Source organism: Nicotiana sylvestris, chromosome 11, assembly GCF_000393655.2.
Source record: "Nicotiana sylvestris chromosome 11, ASM39365v2, whole genome shotgun sequence".
Lineage (NCBI taxonomy): Eukaryota > Viridiplantae > Streptophyta > Magnoliopsida > Solanales > Solanaceae > Nicotiana > Nicotiana sylvestris.
The window spans coordinates 101,264,467-101,284,268 of record NC_091067.1 but is presented as its reverse complement, the minus strand read 5'-3'; the positions used below and the strand labels follow the sequence as shown (position 1 = coordinate 101,284,268).

General features: G+C 37.3%; 1 protein-coding gene across 2 annotated transcripts; it reads right to left on the bottom strand.

The window, feature by feature from the left end:
• Positions 1-4,336: 4,336 nt before the first annotated feature.
• Positions 4,337-18,817, bottom strand: LOC104210337 (suppressor protein SRP40-like). Of its 2 annotated transcripts, XR_011403727.1 has the most exons (5): positions 18,625-18,817; positions 18,291-18,399; positions 11,618-12,642; positions 5,114-5,414; positions 4,337-4,995 (listed from the first exon to the last, which is right to left on the bottom strand). XR_011403727.1 is itself a non-coding variant. In XM_070162767.1 (4 exons), exons 3-4 carry the CDS (start codon positions 12,616-12,618, stop codon positions 5,183-5,185), a joined length of 1,233 nt encoding a protein of 410 aa, XP_070018868.1. In that variant the 5' UTR covers positions 12,619-12,642; positions 18,291-18,399; positions 18,625-18,817; the 3' UTR covers positions 4,337-5,182. The 2 variants fall into 2 exon arrangements, 1 of the variants encoding a protein (XP_070018868.1); XM_070162767.1 differs by having other exon boundaries at positions 4,337-5,414.
• Positions 18,818-19,802: the final 985 nt, after the last annotated feature.

Genomic DNA, 19,802 nt, shown 5'->3' with positions numbered 1-19,802 from the left:
AGGTAATTAAGGTAAAGTAAACAAATATAAGTTCGCCCCTCGGGCACAGTATCACCACATCCGCCCCTCGGGCAACAATTCAGAACAATAACAGCCCCTCGGGCTCAATCTCACATCACAATGGGTACTCGCGCTCACTGGGGGTGTGCAGACTCCTAGAGGGGCCCCTTACGGCCCAAGCGCAATAACAAGCCATCTCGTGACATCAAACTAGGCCCTCGGCCTCATATCAATCAAGTCACCTCGTGGCGTGAATATCTCAGGCCCTCGGCCTCAAATCAGTATCAGTGTTTCCTCACAACATAGGCCCTCGGCCTTACTCAGTCAAAAATCCTCACAAGCCCCTCGGGCAATAGTAAAACAGTGTCTCTCAGCCCAAACATCATTTAAAATGTCACTTAAGTATGAAAACTGAGTAAACATGGCTGAGTAGTAAAATAGTGGAGAATAACATGATTGAGTTCAAGTATAAAGTCAAAATAGTGAGGAAATATCAATAAAAATCCCCGAAGGGTTCAAATAGTTGGCACTAGACCCAAATATGACATTCAACCCAAATAATGATGATAGCAAATAGTTTTCAATCAAATACGCGGTAAAATCATCAATCGGGATGGACTAAGTCACAATCCCCAATAGTGCATGAGCCCACGCTCGTCATCAAGCATGTGCCTCACCTCAATATAGCACTACGATGTGCAAGCCGGGGTTTCAAACCCTCAGAACATCATTTAAAATCATTACTCACCTCGACCCGGCTAAATCTCTAGCTCGCGACGCCTTTGCCCCTCAAATCGGCCTCCACGCGTGTCGAATCTTTCCAAAATAAGAACGAGGACATCAAAATATGCTAAAGAAACAAAGCCCAAGTGAAAACAATCAATAAAGGGTACAAATCCTGAAATTACCAAAACCCGAACCCCGGGCCCATATCTCAAAAATCAGAAATTTTCACACCAATAGATTCCTTATCTCCCCGCGAGTTCATACATATCAAAAGTTCTCAAATCCGACCCCAAATGATCCTTCAAATCCCAAATCAAAAGTCCAATTTCTCAAGCCCTAGTTCTTCAATTTTTAGGCTTAGCTTTCATGATTTTCTAGGTAGAATTCGCATAATAATCGAGTTTTTAGTCCAAGAATTTACCTCCCAATGATTCCCCTTGAATCCCTCTTCAATCTCCTTCAAAAATCTCCAGAAATGGCCAACTATGGAGGAAATAAACCCAATCCTCGCGGACAAGACGAGTTTAAAAACATTTCTGCCCAGGCATTTTTCTTCATTGCGATCGCAGAACATCCCTCACGATCGCGAAGAACAAATCTTCACTTCCCAAAATTTACTCTATGCGAATGCGACAAAGCCTACGCGAACGCGATGCCCAGACGACTTAACACTACCCGATCACGGACACCACTCCGTGTCCGCGATGAAAAAAGACCAGCCAAGCCCCCAGGTCCATTTAACTCTATGCAAACGCGACTACCTTCCCGCGTTTGCGATGAATGACCTTCCCATGCTATGCAATCGCGAGCCTCTCTTCGCGAACGTGAAGAACAACTGGACAGCCACCTCAAAACCTTATACGTGATCGCAGGACTCCCCTCGCGATCGCGAAGGGCAAAGTTTTGCAACATTTGAACCTGCAATTTCTGCTATCTTCCCAACTCCAAAATGATCCGAATGACCACCCGAAACTCACCCGAGGCCCCCGGGATCTCAACCAAAGGCACCAACATGTCCTATAACCTTATTCAAACTTTTTCTAATCATCAAAATACCTCGAACAACATCAAATTACCCAAAACACATTGGATTCAAGCCTAAGTTTCTAAAATCTTCCAAATTATTCTTTTGATCAAAAACCCAACCGAACCATGTCCGAATGACCTGAAATTTTGCACACACATCCCAAATGACACAACAGAACTACTGCAACTCTCGGAATTCCATTTCGACCCCTATATCAAAATCTCGCCTATCTACCGAAAATCGCCAAAATATCTTCACCAATTCAAGCCTAAATCTACTCTGAACCTCATTCCGATCACACTCCTAAGTCACAAATCAACTCTCGAAGCTAACCGAACAATCGGAATTCACTTCTGAGCCCTCTAACACATAAGTTAACATCCGGTTGACTTTTTTAACTTAAGATCCCTCAAAAGAGACTAAGTGTCTCAAACCTTGCCAAAATTATTCCGGGCTCGATCCGACCAACCTGATACCACAAAACACAGATAACGAAGCATAAAGAAGTAAAAATAGGGAAAATAGAGTGGTAACTCATGAGACGACTGGCCGGGTCGTCGTAGAAAAATATTGCGACAATCGTAGTATTTTATTTTAAATATTTAAGTGTACAATCTCTATGAATCCTCTTATTCTTCTTTTCAATAGTAAATAAATTCAAAGGCTTTTGAGCTTGATCTTGAATCTATATTTGTTGCCACGAACGATGATCTTGAATTAAACTAGCACGAACTTTGATTTGAACTCGTACTCCTTGAACCTTGATTTGTTCTTCGTTCTTGAGCTTCAACTTCATTTGTTCTTCGTTTTTGAGCTTGATTTCTTGAACTTGAACTTAATTTCTTGAACTTGAACTTTATTGCTTGAAGCTTGAAACTTGTAGAGAAATTTGCGGCGTTTGATCCACGAGCTCTCTCTTGCTTCTTGTTATAACTTCTGGTATCTTTTCTGGGTTATGAAGACCCCTTATTTATAGTTGTGGGAGAGAAGAGTTATGATTAGAACAAACTCTTTCCGACCAATCAAATCGAAGTGTGATAAGGCTACATTTGATTGGCCAGAACATGTCACTTGCACACGTGGCGCGATTTCATTGGCCTTTTAAATTGCCTTGGCATGCCTTGTCATTTTGACACGTGGCGTGATCCTATTGGCTCTTCTGTTTGACTTGGTGTGCCACATCATTTGACACGTGATACTAAACTGGGCCTCTGGGAAACATCTTGGGCTTAATGAAGTGGATTCATCACTTTAGCCCAATTAAATGGGTTAATCCAATGGATTAAGACTTATTTATTTAATCAATATATATTAGATTTACATAATTAAAATTATTCAATTATATTAGCTCATAATATTTATTTTGACCAATGTATCTTGAATTTTAAAATATAATCCAAATTATTTTATGGATTTAATTTTAATAAAATTTATATGCCTACAATATTAAAGTCAAATCTTAACCTGTATGTACTACCATCATGCTGCGTTAAAGCTGCTTTAAGGAAAAATGAAGCAGCAAGATATAGAAGCAGCATCTTCACAGGAAATAACACCAAAATTTTCAAAATTTCTCATAATTTGACTGCAAAAGAAGCTGCAACGGTAAAATTTCACATACTTGGATGACTTAGAGGAATGCGAATAGGAAGCAATGACATCATGGGTGTGTTTAGTATAACAGAAAATATTTTTCGTGAAAAATATTTTTCAAGAAAATATTTTCTTGGAAAACAAGTAGTAATCTTACTCATTTTTCGGAGTTTGGCACACAAATAAGGAAAATAACTTCTCAAGAGTATTCATAAATAATTTAGATACAATAAACATGAAGCCATAAACTTTAGAACCAACAACTTTTTGAACCCACAAATTTCATAAACATCCGAACCGATAAACTTTCGAAACCACAAACTTTCGAACCCGTAAATTTTATAATTTCTAAACCCGTAAACTTCCAAACACATAAACCTCCAAACTCATAACTTTGGAATTTGTAAAATTTCGAACCTATAAGTCGAAAGATGAAAAAACTATAACTGAAAATATATATAAAAAAAATATTCTTTTTCGGTTGGTGTTGGGGGGAGGGGGGGTTGGTGGTACAGAAAATCGCAAAAACAGAAATCTGAAAAAAAAAAAAGTAAAAAAAAAAAATTATTTTTGCGAGGGGTAGTAGCTGGGTGGGTGGTGACGGAAAAAAAACGGAAATTTGAAAAAAAAAAAAAACCTTTTTGGAGAGAGGGGGTCGGGTGGGTTGGTGAGGGTGAGGAAGTTAGGAGTTTTGGAAAATGTTTTACCTTCTCTTGATAAGGAAAATATTTTCCTTCAATTGATGGAAAATGAGTTAATAGGAAAATATTTTCCAAAACATTTAAGCCAACCAAACATGGAAAAATTGGAAAACATTTTTCGTTCGTACCAAACACACCCCATATCTTTAAACTTACAAATTGAAATAATACATACCGACATAAGGGGTGAACTCTTTATCGGAAGAACAATGGTCGCGGAATTTTTTCGTCACACAACATGAAAGAAGAAACAAAAATTAAATTTTAAGAAATAAATTGTTGTAGATGATTTAGCTTCCAAAATTGATCAAATTGAGCATTGATGAAAATTGCCCAAAAAACTGTTACAAATGGTGTATGAATCATAAGCACTCCCAAGAAAAAGGACAAGGGATCAAAGGAACTACAGTACATATTTTCTGTGATAGACATTACATAGACAATGAGAAAAAGGAGGAGATACTCTACTTGAATAATTTACATACTTCCCAACTTTGTCGAAATTATAGCTTTTTCCCCGCTTGTTCTTCTCCTAGCTTAATAGAGGAAAGAAATGAATGCACAGTTGACCAAATCTTGTGAGGCAAAACATGATGTCTAAACTCAATCACCTACTAATATGTACACTAGCAAGATCAAAAAATTGGACGATGTTCAGTGATCAGCTACATATGATAAAGCTCCACATTTTGGCTGGATTGTTTGATGCTGAACCAATATGCATCGTTGGCTGCTACCCGTCTCATGATTTATAGGATGCCTTATGAATGCTGTCAGAAATCATTTTGAGCAACAATGTTCTTTCCATTTACAGTTAGCCTAGCAGCCAGATGCAAAAAACAGTGGCACCCACAGCTTTTCCAGTACTTAGAGCAGCAGCTAGGTCAGGTTGGACACTTGTAGCAGCTGCTTGGCGACATAGAACAAATGACATGCTGGATCCAGGATCTAGAGTCACAGGACTAATCATTCAGAATGGGTGTGATTGTACATATTAAAATTTGTTTCTATATGTATACATTGTTCGAGCGGAAAACAATGATTTCACTTGAACCACACGACCCACCTTAGATCCGCCTCTGCTGGGCTACGTTGGATGCTAAAAGTAGCAGCTTGATTTGTTTCAGCAGCATCCCTATCTGCTCGGCAACTTATGGCAGCAACCAGACCAACTTAACCACTTACAAGAGCAACATATCCAGCTTGACCACTTACAAGATAAGCAACCTGAGCACTTAAAGCAACTGCTTGGCCACCTAGAGCAGCAAGACCCGCAGCTACAATAGGAATAGAAGCACAATGGCCATATGGACTTCTTTCTTGTGTAATAAACAATATGGCAGAAAGGTTCGGTGGACTTCCCACTTCTGCAATAAACAATTTTATATTCCTTAAACACTAAAACACATGATTGCGAGCTCCATATATCTAGAAATAAATGACATCTTCAACTTGCTCGTCCATAAGATAGAAAAGGAGGTTAATATATTACTCTCTCCGTTTCATATTAAATGATGTACTTTCCTTTTTAGTCTGTTCCAAAACAAATGACACATTTCTAAATTTGGAAATAATTCAACTTTAAACTCTTTCATTTTACCCATTTACCATAAATTAGAAGTTTTTATCGCCACACAAATATCATGGCCCCACAAACTTTTTACCCCTTAAGCTTTTAAGACCACAAGTTTTAAAAATCTTTTTTTTTTCTTAAACTCCATGTCGAGTCAAACTAACTCATATAATATGAAATGGAGGGAGTATTTGGAACTCAAGAGCAACAGAATCCCAAAATCATTGTGCTTATGAGACGTTAATGAGTAAGTGATCAAAGAAAGCTACAAACACCAGACCCAAACCGAACCCTTAAACACACTTGAACGGCTATAATTCTTAATTTCAGAAAAGATCTAGTGGATGAGGTGGAGAAATTAGAAATTGTATAAAAAGAAAGAGAAACGGTCTCTATGTGTGTACAATAAACTAAGAATATATGTATGTTTATTTTTAACTAGGACAACAATCACAAACATTGCTCAAGGGTGCTCACTTCCAAATCTTGATCTTTACTCTTGTTCTGCCAACTGCTAAAACTACACATAGTAATGTAGGCTAGGTCCATAAGTTTTAGCAATAAAACTTTCAATTGGACCGCTCAAGCTGAACTGCATGGTTTTGATGTTGTGCATGTTTTCACGCTTTGCTTTGCAGAATTCGTTAATATGATTAGATTTGTTGTTGAACTCTAAAATACCAATAATCATTCATGTAGTGGATGTAAGTTGGAGACATGAGAATGACAGACATTTTAACTTGAAAGACAAGTTAGATTGACTTGACCGCTATATTGGTGATGCTCACAGGAAATTAAATGTACACCCCTACACAATTAATGAAGCAAGATGTTTTGTATGACCTAGGGAAATAGCAGGGAAAAAAATGTACATGTGCTAACTGTTGAAGTTTGGCAAATTTTTGTCCCACATCGGTGGGCTCTTGAGTTTTGGGGAATTTTCCCCCTATAAAAGAAGGCCTAATGTTTATGATTTAAACACACCTCTCATTTGCCTTCTCATCTGTTTAAGGCATTTGTATCTTCTCTCTTTAGTATTATTTCACTTGTATTTTGGAGTGAAATAAAATATTGGTTGTGTCCGAGGAGTAGGCAAAATTAGCCGAACCTCGTAAATTCTGGTGTTCCCTTTATTGTTGTTTTATTGTCTTATTTATTATTTGGTGGCTGTCATAATTTTTGGTATAGTAGTTGTGACTTATTCACACTATATACATTTGGCTTCCGCAACAATTGGTATCAGAGCCAAGGTACTGTCTAAGTATGCTCTGTGGTTGCAGCATAGTCTGATCTTCCACATCAGAAAAGATTTATCTTGGTAACTGAGTCAAGGTTCTGTCTGAGTATGCTCTGTGGTTGCAGCTTAGTCTGATCTTCCACACCAGAAAGGAAATAATCTTGATTTGTGTCGTCAGCTATTAAATAATATTTGTGTCAAAGATGGGAGACAATAAACAAGAAGAATCTACATCAAGTGTCAACAATACGTCATCATTGGCATCTTCGCTTATGACAAGAATTGTGTCAAATGCGAAATTTGCGGTAGAAATATTTGACGGGTCCGGACATTTTGGGATGTGGCAAGGCGAGGTTCTAGATGTCCTTTTTCAACAAGGGCTAGATCTGGCCATTGAAGAAAAGAAACCAGATGTTATTGGAGAAGAAGATTGGAGAATTATCAACCGTGTTGCTTGCGGTACCATTCGATCCTACCTTGCTAGAGAGCAGAAATATCCATACACAAAGGAAACTTCTGCAAGTAAATTATGGAAAGCACTGGAGGATAAATTTTTGAAGAAAAACAGTCAAAATAAATTGTACATGAAGAAGAGACTGTTTCACTTCACCTATGTTCCTGGTACCACGATGAATGAACATATCACCAGTTTCAATAAGTTGGTCACAGATTTGCAAAATATGGATACAACTTATGATGATGGTGACTTGGCCTTAATGTTGTTGGCGTCACTTCCTGATGAGTACGAGCACCTTGAAACTACTCTACTCCATGGAAATGACGAAATTTCTCTCAGAGAAGTTTGTTCGGCTTTGTACAGCTATGAACAAAGAAAGCGAGAAAAACAGAAGGGCGGAGAAGGAGAAGCACTATTTGTGAGGGGTCGTCCTCAAAATCAAATGAGGACAAAGAAGGGAAGATCCAAGTCAAGATCCAGACCCAGCAAAGATGAATGTGCTTTTTGTCGAGAAAAAGGGCACTGGAAGAAAGACTGTCCGAAGTTGAAGAATAAGGCCAAACATAACAATGGAAAGGCCATTATGGATTCAAATGTAGCTGATTGTGATGATTCAGACTTCTCATTAGTTACAACAGAGTCATCAACATCATCAGACATATGGTTGATGGACTCGGCTTGTAGCTATCATATGTGTCCCAACAGGGACTGGTTCGTGGAATTTCAAGAAGGAGAATATGGAGTCATCCACACAGCGGATAACAGCCCTCTTACCTCATATGGCATTGGTTCAATACGATTAAGGAACCATGATGGAATGATCAGAACATTAACAGATGTTCGATATGTACCGGATTTGAAGAAGAATCTCATCTCTGTGGGAGCCCTAGAATCAAAAGGGTTCAAAATCATTGCAGAAAATGGAGTGATGAGAGTATGCTCCGGTGCACTAGTGGTAATGAAGGCTAATCGGAAGAATAATAATATGTACCGCTATCGTGGCAGTACAGTTATTGGGACAGTGACAGTGACATCCAGTGACGACAAAGAGGCAGAAGCAACCAAGCTATGGCACATGCGCTTGGGACATGCTGGAGGAAAATCCTTGAAAACTCTATCAGATCAAGGATTGTTAAAAGGAGTCAAGGCTTGCAACTTGGAGTTTTGTGAGCATTGTGTCAAAGGGAAACAGACAAGGGTTAAATTTGGTACAGCGATCCATAATACTAAAGGCATTTTGGATTATGTACACTCTGATGTTTGGGGTCCTTCCAAAACACCTTCATTGGGTGGGAAGCACTATTTTGTAACCTTTGTTGATGATTTTTCTCGAAGAGTGTGGGTGTATACAATGAAAAACAAAGATGAAGTGCTAGGAATTTTTCTCAAATGGAAGACGATGGTGGAAAATCAAACAGGCAGGAGGATCAAGTGTATTCGCACAGACAATGGAGGTGAATACAAAAATGATCATTTCAATAAGGTCTGTGAAAATGATGGCATCGTCCGACACTTCACTGTTAGACATACACCACAACAAAATGGAGTGGCAGAACGTATGAACCGGACCTTGCTGGAGAAGGTACGGTGTATGTTGTCCAATGCTGGCTTGGGCAAAGAATTTTGGGCTGAGGCAATTACATATGCATGCCACCTCATTAATCGTCTACCATCTGCTGCTATTGATGGCAAGACACCATTTGAAAAATGGTATGGAAAACCTGCTGTAGATTATAACTCTTTGCACGTGTTTGGCTCAACTGCATATTATCATGTGACGGAGTCAAAATTGGATCCAAGGGCAAAGAAGGCTATTTTTATGGGAATTACTTCTGGAGTCAAAGGATATCGCTTATGGTGTCCTATGACAAAGAAAGTAATATTCAGCAGGGATGTTACCTTTGATGAATCTGCTATGGTAAATAAGGTAACAGAAGATACCAAACAAAATAAAGGTGCTTCTAAGCAGGTGGAGTTTGAGGGAAAATTTATTTTTCCTACACAAGAAGCAGAGGAGGAAACAAATGAAGATTACCCTCTGGAAGGAGAGCCAGTAGAGGAGATTCCAACTCAGGAACCTCAACAACAACTTGAATCAATAGCAACCAGCAGGCCAAAAAGAACAATAACGAAACCTGTTCGTCTCATAGAGACAGTTGCTTGTGCAACCTCAATTGTAGCTGATGATGTTCCTACCACTTATAAAGACGCAGTCCAAAGTTCAGAAGAAGATAAGTGGAGGATTGCCATGAATGATGAAATACTGTCCCTTCATCAGAATCATACATGGAGATTGGCCAATCTCCCGAAGGGAAAGAAAGCAATTGGGTGCAAATGGGTATTTGCAAAGAAGGAAGGATTTCCTAACCAAGTCGATGTTCGCTACAAAGCAAGATTGGTGGCCAAAGGATATGCTCAAAAGGAGGGAATTGATTACAATGAAGTATTTTCTCCAGTTGTAAAACATTCCTCCATTAGAATTATGTTGGCTTTGGTAGCACAATTGGATTTGGAACTAGTTCAGATGGATGTAAAAACTGCGTTTTTACATGGAAACTTGGAGGAGGAAATCTACATGACTCAGCCAGAAGGATTCAAAGTTGCTGGAAAAGAAAATATGGTGTGCAAACTTGAAAAATCGTTGTACGGATTGAAACAATCTTCTAGACAATGGTACAAGCGATTTGACGAGTTTATGTTGCGGCAAGGGTACAAGAGAAGCAAATACGATCATTGTGTGTATTTGCACAAGCTTAAAGATGGTTCCTTTGTATATCTTCTCCTATATGTTGATGATATGTTGATAGCTTCCAAGAATTCGGAAGAAATTGATAAGTTGAAAATTCAACTGAAGAAGGAGTTCGAGATGAAGGATTTGGGTGAGGCAAAGAAAATTCTTGGCATGGAGATAATAAGAGATAGACGTTCAAAGAAACTCTGTTTATCTCAGAAAGAATATTTGAAAAGAGTACTACAACGTTTTGGCATAGATGACAAGACTAAGCCAGTTAGTACTCCACTTGCTCCCCATTTTAAGCTAAGTACTAATATGTCGCCAATGGATGAAGCTGAACGAGAGTATATGTCAAAGGTACCATACGCAAATGTTGTTGGTAGCTTGATGTATGCAATGGTTTGCACAAGGCCTGACATTTCACAAGTTGTTGGAGTTATTAGCAGATATATGCACAATCCAGGGAAGGAGCATTGACAAGCTGTGAAGTGGATTCTACGGTATATTCATAATACTGTAGATGTCGGGTTAGTTTTTGAGCAGGAAGACAATCAGTCTGTAGTTGGATATTGTGACTCAGATTTTGCGGGTGATCTGGACAAACGAAGATCAACTACTGGTTATGTGTTTACTTTTGCAAAGGCACCAGTTAGTTGGAAGTCTACTTTGCAGTCAACAGTTGCTTTGTCTACAACAGAGGCAGAGTACATGGCTATTACAGAGGCTGTGAAAGAGGCAATTTGGCTTCAAGGATTGCTAAAGGAGCTTGGTGTTGAACAAAAAGGTATCACAATTTTTTGTGATAGTCAAAGTGCTATTCAATTAGCGAAGAACCAAGTTTATCATGCAAGGACGAAGCACATTGATGTTCGGTATCATTTCGTACGAGAAATCATAGAAGAAGGTGGAGTCACGGTGAAGAAAATTCATACTACAGAGAATCCTGCTGATATGCTGACAAAGGTGGTGACTGCGGTCAAGTTTCAACATTGTTTGGATTTGATCAACATTGTTGAAAACTGAAGATTAAAGATGAAGACACAATCAAAATTTGTTATTGAGAGAAAATTGAAGATGTGGAATTTTGCCAAGGTGGAGATTTGTTGAAGTTTGGCAAATTTGTCCCACATCGGTGGGCTCTTGAGTTTTGGGGGAATTTTCCCCCTATAAAAGAAGGCCTAATGTTTAGGATTGAAACACACCTCTCATTTGCCTTCTCATCTGTTTAAGGCATTTGTATCTTCTCTCTTTAGTATTATTTCACTTGTATTTTGGAGTGAAATAAAATATTGGTTGTGTCCGAGGAGTAGGCAAAATTAGCCGAACCTCGTAAATTCTGGTGTTCCCTTTATTGTTGTTTTATTGTCTTATTTATTATTTGGTGGCTGTCATAATTTTTGGTATAGTAGTTGTGACTTATTCACACCATATACATTTGGCTTCCGCAACACTAACCAATTAACTACGAATTAAGCAGATACTTCTTTTACTGAATAGAAAATAAAAAAGGAAAATAAAGCAGATGCTTCTTTTAGTGAATAGCAGAAAAAGATGGGAACTGGTACTCACACTGGAAAAGCTAAAGATGTACCACTCCCATCAGAATGGTGAATTGTGGTGTAGGAGTCTATAAACCCTTCATTCCCTTTGGAATGTCCAATGGTAGTTGAATATTCTGCGTTCCGTCCTACTTTAATTTCCTCTTCAAAATGGAGTTCTTTCTTAATTGGTTCATGTTGACTTCCTGCTTCAATAAGGTTGTTTCCTGTTACCACACCCTTTTCTGTATCACAGATCCTTTCCGTATGTTTTCCTCCTTTTACAGTTGGAGAGTCCCTAAAGCTAATTAGCTTGCTGGACTTACTAACTTCTTCAGATCTGTCTAATTCTACACACTTGTTTTTTGGTTCCCCAGATTTATGAAGTTCCCCTGACTTCCAGATATCTCCACCCATCAATAGAATATGATCCCTCGAAAGACTGACGTTGATACTAAACAATGACTCATCAGAGGCAGCACTCCATTCCTTAGGTGTTGACGATTTACTTCCAAAAATAGAAGACGGAACTCTGTTGGGATCATAGCCTCCTTGCCTTTCCATCATTTGGATAGAAGGAGATTTTGTAATTGACATGGTTGGCAATAAAGATTCATCAGAGATGTCTGAAATCTGCGAGGCGGAGCTTGTTGATGTATTCAGTTCCAATTTACAGAACATACCATTCAAACCATTGTAGTCATCTTGGGATAAAGGTTTGGCATCCCTAGAATATTTAGAAGATGTTACATCTAATGAGATAGAGTTGGATGCTATTTTTGGATTCACTAAGATGAAATCATCCGAGGAAGAACCATCTGAGGATGAAAATATGGAACAAGAAAGTTCTGAACTTTTACTTGATCCTGAAGTACTTTCATTTAAGATGGCATCTGAACTTGTTCTGCTTTCACTCTCATTTTTAGAATCCACGAGAAAGGTTATTGGTGAACTGGCCTCAGTTTCATTTTCAGCAACCACTGTATCTGTTCGAGAATGGTTGCAGGTTCCACTTCCATATTTAGGGTCCATGCCTCGAATAAAGCTAAAAATCACCTGTAGAAAACCATCAACTTGTTTAGATGCACAAACAAAGTCCAGTCGGTCTTAATATGATAACAGGATTAGAGATGAGATTAATTTATTGTTTGAGGGAAGCAATGTAACACTCGCAATGAGCACCATCTCATGCAAAAAAGAAGCACCTAGGTCAAACTCCTGATTATTAATGGCCACCTTTTCCTAGGTTCGTTCAAAAATAGAATGCACATGGAAACAAAGGCGGATCCAGAATTTAAACTTGATAGCTTCAACCTTTAAGGCTATTTGACTGAACTTATTGTTCTTCTGGAATTACAGGTTCAGAGTGTAATATTTGTCGAAGTTTTAGCCATTTTTCACGAAAGTAGTGGATTCAATTGAACATAGTCTGCGTCCGCCTCTACATGGAAAGTGAACTTCATTAGAAAGACCCATGACATAATGTTTGCAGGTTTACTTGGCCTACTTTCAAGATGCTTTAATGTTCAATATGCGATCATTGTGTTAATCGACAATCTATGTACCATAACTGCGAGAATGCACAGGAAAAAAATCTAATTTTTTAACAATGATACAATGAGCCCTATATATAATACATATTTTACTCCTACTACATATGAGACTAGAACATATTCTACTCCTACTACATGTAGGAATATGACTATTTACACATAACTATCTAACACTCCTCCTCAAGCCGGTGCATACAAAACATATGTACCGAGCTTGTTATATATGTAACTAATACGAGGACCAGTGAGGGACTTGGTGAAAATATCTGCAAGCTCATCATTCGACATACAAAGCCACTAGATTCCCCTTGAGCAGCAAACCAAGTGGTTGTTGATAAGCAGAAGTTGGCTGAGAGGTCGTCGGAAAAATTTGAAAATAGTGAGACTAAGTCGAATTCCACACTACAAAGTAGGTTCTAAAACACCACCAAAAAACAGAAACTTTTCTGAAAATTACTGTTCACACCGGAAAATCACTGTTCGCACGGAAAAAGTGCACTGTTCATGCTAGAGAAAATAAAAATTGTCAGATTTTGATATGATTTATATGGGTAGGCTCGGAATCACTGGACGAGTAAGTTATCCTGAATAAGTTTTGTCAAAAAATGGCCGGAATGGCTCACACGCGCCGGAAAAGTTATTGTAGCTCGCCGGAACCCTAGTTCTGGCGGCGCCTTGAGGTGCGTGACCTTTTGTCCGAGCGATTGACTAGGGTTTTGTTGCCTGACTTTTTCGAACAAGATGTGGTGTTGCTTTTCGCACAACACTTACTATGATGAGATAACGTAAATCAATTTTGAGTCGTCAACCGGAAAGACGCACGGTGACTCACTTTTCTGTTCAGATGGGACTGGAATTTCTGGGGTTTGGTCGCACAAGGGCTTTAGATCTGATGGTGGTACTGGTATATGCATAGTACCACTGTAGCAGTGATGAGCCTTGGGAACAAGACGAAGTTGCTGAAAAATTGCACGGCGATGAGATCTTTCTTCCCGGATGTCACTGGAATGACACACAACGATAATTTTCTCACTCAAGCGTTGATACCATGTGAGAATGCACTGGAGAAAAATCTATTTTTTTAACAATGATACAATGAACCCTATATATAATACATATTCTACTCTACATATGAGACTAAGACATGTTCTACTCCTACTACATATGGAATATGACATATTCTACTCCAACTACATATAGGACAAGGGCTATTACACATAACTATTTAACAGTAACTGCCATCTTATGCTCTTGACCTAAAGCTCCTGATACTTCCACTTGCTGATCGACATAAAAAGAAAGTTGAAAGAAGGGACTGACAGAAACTTCTCATCGCATTTATCTACGTATTCTATCAATTTTTTTCAAACACAGTAAAATATAAACAAGTCATTCATGAAATGGAAGTCATCTCCATACAATGATCTATAACTCAGAACCATTACCTAATGCAAATACCAATTTTTAATGCCAATATCTTCCTACGAATGGAGCTGCATCAGATGAATATAGCCAAAGTGCAACCGGCAGTTCCACCATTTTGACAACAGAATCTATAACCACCCAATAAAAGTTTCTCTAAAAGGGAAGATAGAGAATAAACATCAAATCACAGTGAGCAACAAGAGGCTTGAATGTAGATGAACCCAAAAGTCTAAGAATTTACCGCAAACACTAATGACATAAACCAAAAAATGACCATTTTGTTCTAGAACCTGTCAATCAAACATAACAGAATGCACTTGGAAAGTGAACTTCATTAAGAAAGACCCATGAGACAAAGTTTGCATGTTTACTCGGCATCCTAGACTGGACCGCTGTCTTAAAAAAAACCGGTTCTATAGTTTAATGTGTTATCATTTTTCAATTCAAGCTGTACCATCACGACCTTACTATATACTGACTAAAACTTCCTGATGCTTCTAGAAATTGAAACAAAGTACTGACAGAAACTTTTCATAAACTTATCAGCTTATTCGATCAATGTTTATTTTCAATCCCAAATAAATTGAGAGAAATATGAATCCTTAATATACATTTAGCTCTACTCGTGTCCATGTCAATCCGATACTCTGAAATAATTCTCACTTATTGCAAAAAAGAAAAAAAAGGAATCTATGATACCAGAGTTTCTCTAGATCTTACACTTATCCCCCCACTGAGGCACGAGTTCCCAATCAAACTAACAACATTTGACTTAATGTAAGTAAAACAACAACTACTACTTAAACAAATTTGTTGGTATCTCCTACATGGATTTAGCTAAGTCCATATTGATCCTATCATTTTCTCTCCAGTTTTATTACAATCAAAATCACTTTTTAAACAAAAAAGAAAGTCATTTATGAAATGAAAGGTAAGTTCCGGTGTCTTGCGTGATAAGAATGTGCCGCTAAGATTTAAAGGTAAGTTCTACAAGGTTGTAGTTAGACCAACTATGTTGTATGGAGCAAAGTGTTGGCCTGTCAAGAAAACTCATGTCCAGAAGATAAAAGTAGCTGAGATGAGGATGTTAAGGTGGATGTGTGGGCATACCAGGTTGGATAAGATTAGGAATGAAGTTATTCGGGATAAGGTGGGAGTGGCTCCTGTGGAGGAAAAGATGCAGGAGGGGAGGTTAAGATAGTTCAGGCATGTTATAGAGGAGAAGTATAGAAGCCCCAGTTAGAAGGTGCGAGAGGCTAGCCTCAGCGGGTATCAAGAGGGGTAGAGGTAGGCCTAAGACAAAGGCGGATCTAGGATTTGAAAGTGACGGGTGCCATAATTTCTTTTAATATATACCTTATAATGACTAATATGAAATTTATTAGGAATGTTTATTCGATATTGTAAATATGGAATCATACCTTAATTATAACAACACAAGTAAAATCAACATTTTCACTGGGAAATTACATCTTTTTTTATATATTAAAAATAAATTTACACAAGATAACATCTTGAATGAGGGAATTACATCAAGCAGACTAAGAAATTTTTAAAAAATATTTTCAATAGATAAACTATATCCCACAAGTATAGAATTAAATAAACTAGGAGTTCTCAAAAATCAAAATCATAAATCTCATATTTTTTAAGCAATGCTTAGAAATTTTTTGTTATAATTTAATAGTAAAGAGATTTAAATTATATTTAATAACCATAGAATAACATAAATGTTTATGATAGAACTAAAAAAAAGATGAATTTTTTTTTATCTCAATCGAAAATTCTCATTAAGACTCAAATTTTTCGGATATGAAAGAAGCAAACTCATATATTTAAGATTAAGAGGAATGCTTATTTTATAAAATTTTCTAATATTGGAGTCTTTTTTGAGTGTTTTTGTTAGAGACCACATATAAATAATAGAATAAAAAAAAAAGAAAAATACAAAAAAAGAAAAAGAAATGATAAATAGAAAATTGGGAGGGAGCCAAGAAGGAAAATAATTGGGAAAAAAAGAAATAAAAAGCACACGAAAAGGAAAAGTCGGACAAGGTTCAAGATAATTTTCAACTTAAATTTTTCACACGAGAAAGCTTTCAAAAAGATCTACCAGTCATGGCACGAGATAATTTTCAACTTGAATTTTTCACACGAGAAAAGCTTTCAAAAAGATCTACCAGTCATGACACCTTTGTCTAATTTATAGCTGCGGGTGGTAGGATTAGATATTTAACCTAATTTAAGAAAATTTCAACATTGGTATATAATTTTTTTATCATCTTAGCGGGTGTCATGCCACCCCATTGTAAAGGGGTGGATCCGCCCCTGGCCTAAGAAGTCTTGGGGCTAGGTTATTAGGCGGGACATGGCACATCTGGAGCTGACTGAGGATATGACCCTAGATAGGAGGGTGTGGAGGTCGAGGATTAGGATAGAATGCTAGTAGGTAGTTGAGTGTATCTCTTTGTCTTTCTCAGTTCGTTAGCATTAGTGTTAGTATGATATCCAGGGGCGGCCCGACGAGTTAAGTGGCCTAAAGCCAAACTTTATAAGAGGACTTAACTTTTTTTTTAAAAAAAAAATTATTTATTTATTTGAAGTCTATTTTTCTAACGTATCTTAGATACAAAGCTATTAATAATTTTAAACAATAAGTCCTAATAAGTCTTTCTTAATTGACAATATAGCTAATCCATTTAACCTTTCTTGAAACATTGTTGATCATAGGTAAGATTTTATCAATTTTAATTTTGAAAAATTCATTCAGCTGAAGCGATAGTAACAAAAGTTATTAATATTATTCCATAAGTAATATAGGCATGGGAAAAATAATCAAATCTTTTTATTTGATCGAGTGTATCAATTACACTGTTATCTTCTAATTGAACTATTTTTCTTCATATTTTTAATTCCAAACATAAATCTAAACCATCAATATCGAATTGATCATTATGCTTTAAGTAACATTCAAGATTAAGGCAATATTTTTTCAAATTTTCATCATCTAGTGATCTTAATTTTACCGCTAATTAGAAAACCAAAAATATTTTCATATGCTTCGAATTGTTAAAATCTATTTTGAATTGAAAAAAATAGTCTTGTCTACTATGTATAAAGTAATCAACTCCAAAGGACTCTTCGAAAGATTTTGAGATTTTATTATCAACATTCTCATCAAATTGATACTTCCTATATATAATACGTTTCTTATGAAATTCGGATTCGACATTCATTTCAAGTGCAATTTTCGTGGCAGAAATCATAGTAGTTGCAAATCCTTATTCTCTATACTTGTTAAAGAAAGAAATCAAATATTTTCACTTCACATAACCTTTTTTAAAACTTATACACAGCCTATTAGGTGTAACAAAAAATAAGGCCCCCACAAATATGGGGCCTAAAGCACTTGCTTTATGGAAGGGCCGCCCACGATGATATCCTTTTATTCATAGATTGCTATTACTACCTAGAGTTTAACTACTTTCTTGGCTTCGGTATTTTTTTATCTTGCTGTTACTCCTTCTTGTTGTCATTACTTTTGTCATCCATTCTCCAGCCGAGGGTATATCGAAAATAACCTCTCTGTCCTTCTAGGGTAGGGGTAAGTGAGGCTGCGTACATCTTGCCCTCCTCATACCCCACTTGTGGGAAATTACTTGGTTTGTTGTTTTTATGAAATGAAAATTATCTGCGATAAATGAATCTGTAATAAAAAATTATTACCTGATGCAAACAGCAGTTTAATGCCAATGCCCTCCTATAAAAGAGCCGCCTTATATATTTTCGGGGCGGTACCGGCAATACTTTTCAACTTTTTCCCCAAGCAGAATCTCTAAAAGAGAAAAATGTAAAATTAGAAATCACAGTTATAACAAGATTAACGTGAGTAAAGTATCTCCAAAAATCAAAGCTTTAGGCCAGAAACAGATGACCAAAAAAAAACAAGAAATACATGTCGATCTGGGATTTGCCTCAAATTAAACATCCAAACTCTATTGGCCAAAAAGTAAGAAATGAACATTTTGCTGTGGGATTTTTCTGAATTAAAACATTTTACCTAGTAAGTGAATCTTAGATTCTTATTTTCTCTCTTGATCCTTCTTCAACTTTTATAAATCGTTCTTGGGGTTCATAATTTCTTTAATTAATCCGGGTGGGATATGATGAGTTTCTGCAAGGATCAAAAGAAATGGAGGGATTAGGGGTTTTTTTTTTTGGGGAGGAAATATATGATAAGAAAAGTTGGGAAGGTAAAGAGTAGGCTTCGGAGTCATCACTCTCTTATTCTTGAATAACGAACTTCGGTTTTGTTTGGCGCCAGCCTACAACTAACACCTTCCTCACGTGCTCTACACGTGCATTTGAACACACTTAGTTTATGATTCATAATAATTATGTTAAAATAAATAGTCCAACAATTTAAAATGTATAGTAAATCATTAATTTTGTGCCATTTCTTCAAAATTTTGTAGCTGTCACAATGTTAGCAACATTCTCGTAGTTAATTCATTTTTAATATTTGAAAAAATCAAATAGCGTAGACCATAAAAAAGAAGTTAAGACCAAAAATTCCATTAAGGCGGATCAGAGAGAGTATTTCTTAGGGGAAGCTTAGCAAATACCCATGCGCATGAAACTATTTACCTGTTCCTACCCATTTTTTTAATACCCAGCCAAATGAAGTCAAACTAAGCTACTATAAACCAAGCCAATTCAAGCCAAGCCAATTCAACCAAAACCAAGCCAAGCCAAGCCAAATCAAATCAAGTCAATCCAAGCCAAAACGATTCAAGCGAAGTCAAACAAAACCAGTGCTTAGCCTCAGGCGAATAGAGGATAGTTCTAGGTCTTAAATAGCACAATGGAGATAGTAGCCTTATGCAATTAGGGAGGCAATGCTTGCCCTCATGCAGGAAAATGAGACAGTGCTTAGTCTCGATGCAAGGAAAGGCACTGCTTCGCCTTATGCAATTAGGGAGGAGATGCTTAGCCTCATGGAGGAAGAGGAGACAATGCTTAGTATCGGTGCAAAGAAAGGCAGTGCTTAGCCTCATGCAGGAAAATGAGACAATGCTTAGTCTCGATGCAAGGAAAGGTAGTGTTTAGCCTTATGCAATTAGGGAGGCAATGCTTAGCCTCATGCAAAGAGGAGACAATGCTTAGTCTCGATACAGGGAAAGGTGGTGCTTAGCCTTATACAATTAGGGAGGGAATGCTTAGCCTCATGCAGGAAAC

Coding starts and splice junctions, on each gene's coding strand:
- LOC104210337 (XM_070162767.1), bottom strand. CDS start 12,618: ATGGACCCTAAATATGGAAGTGGAACCTGCAACCATTCTCGAACAGAT. Junction 5,415..11,617: donor ACATCTTTAGCTTTTCCAGT/GTGAGTACCAGT, acceptor TGTTTATTGCAG/AAGTGGGAAGTCCACCGAAC.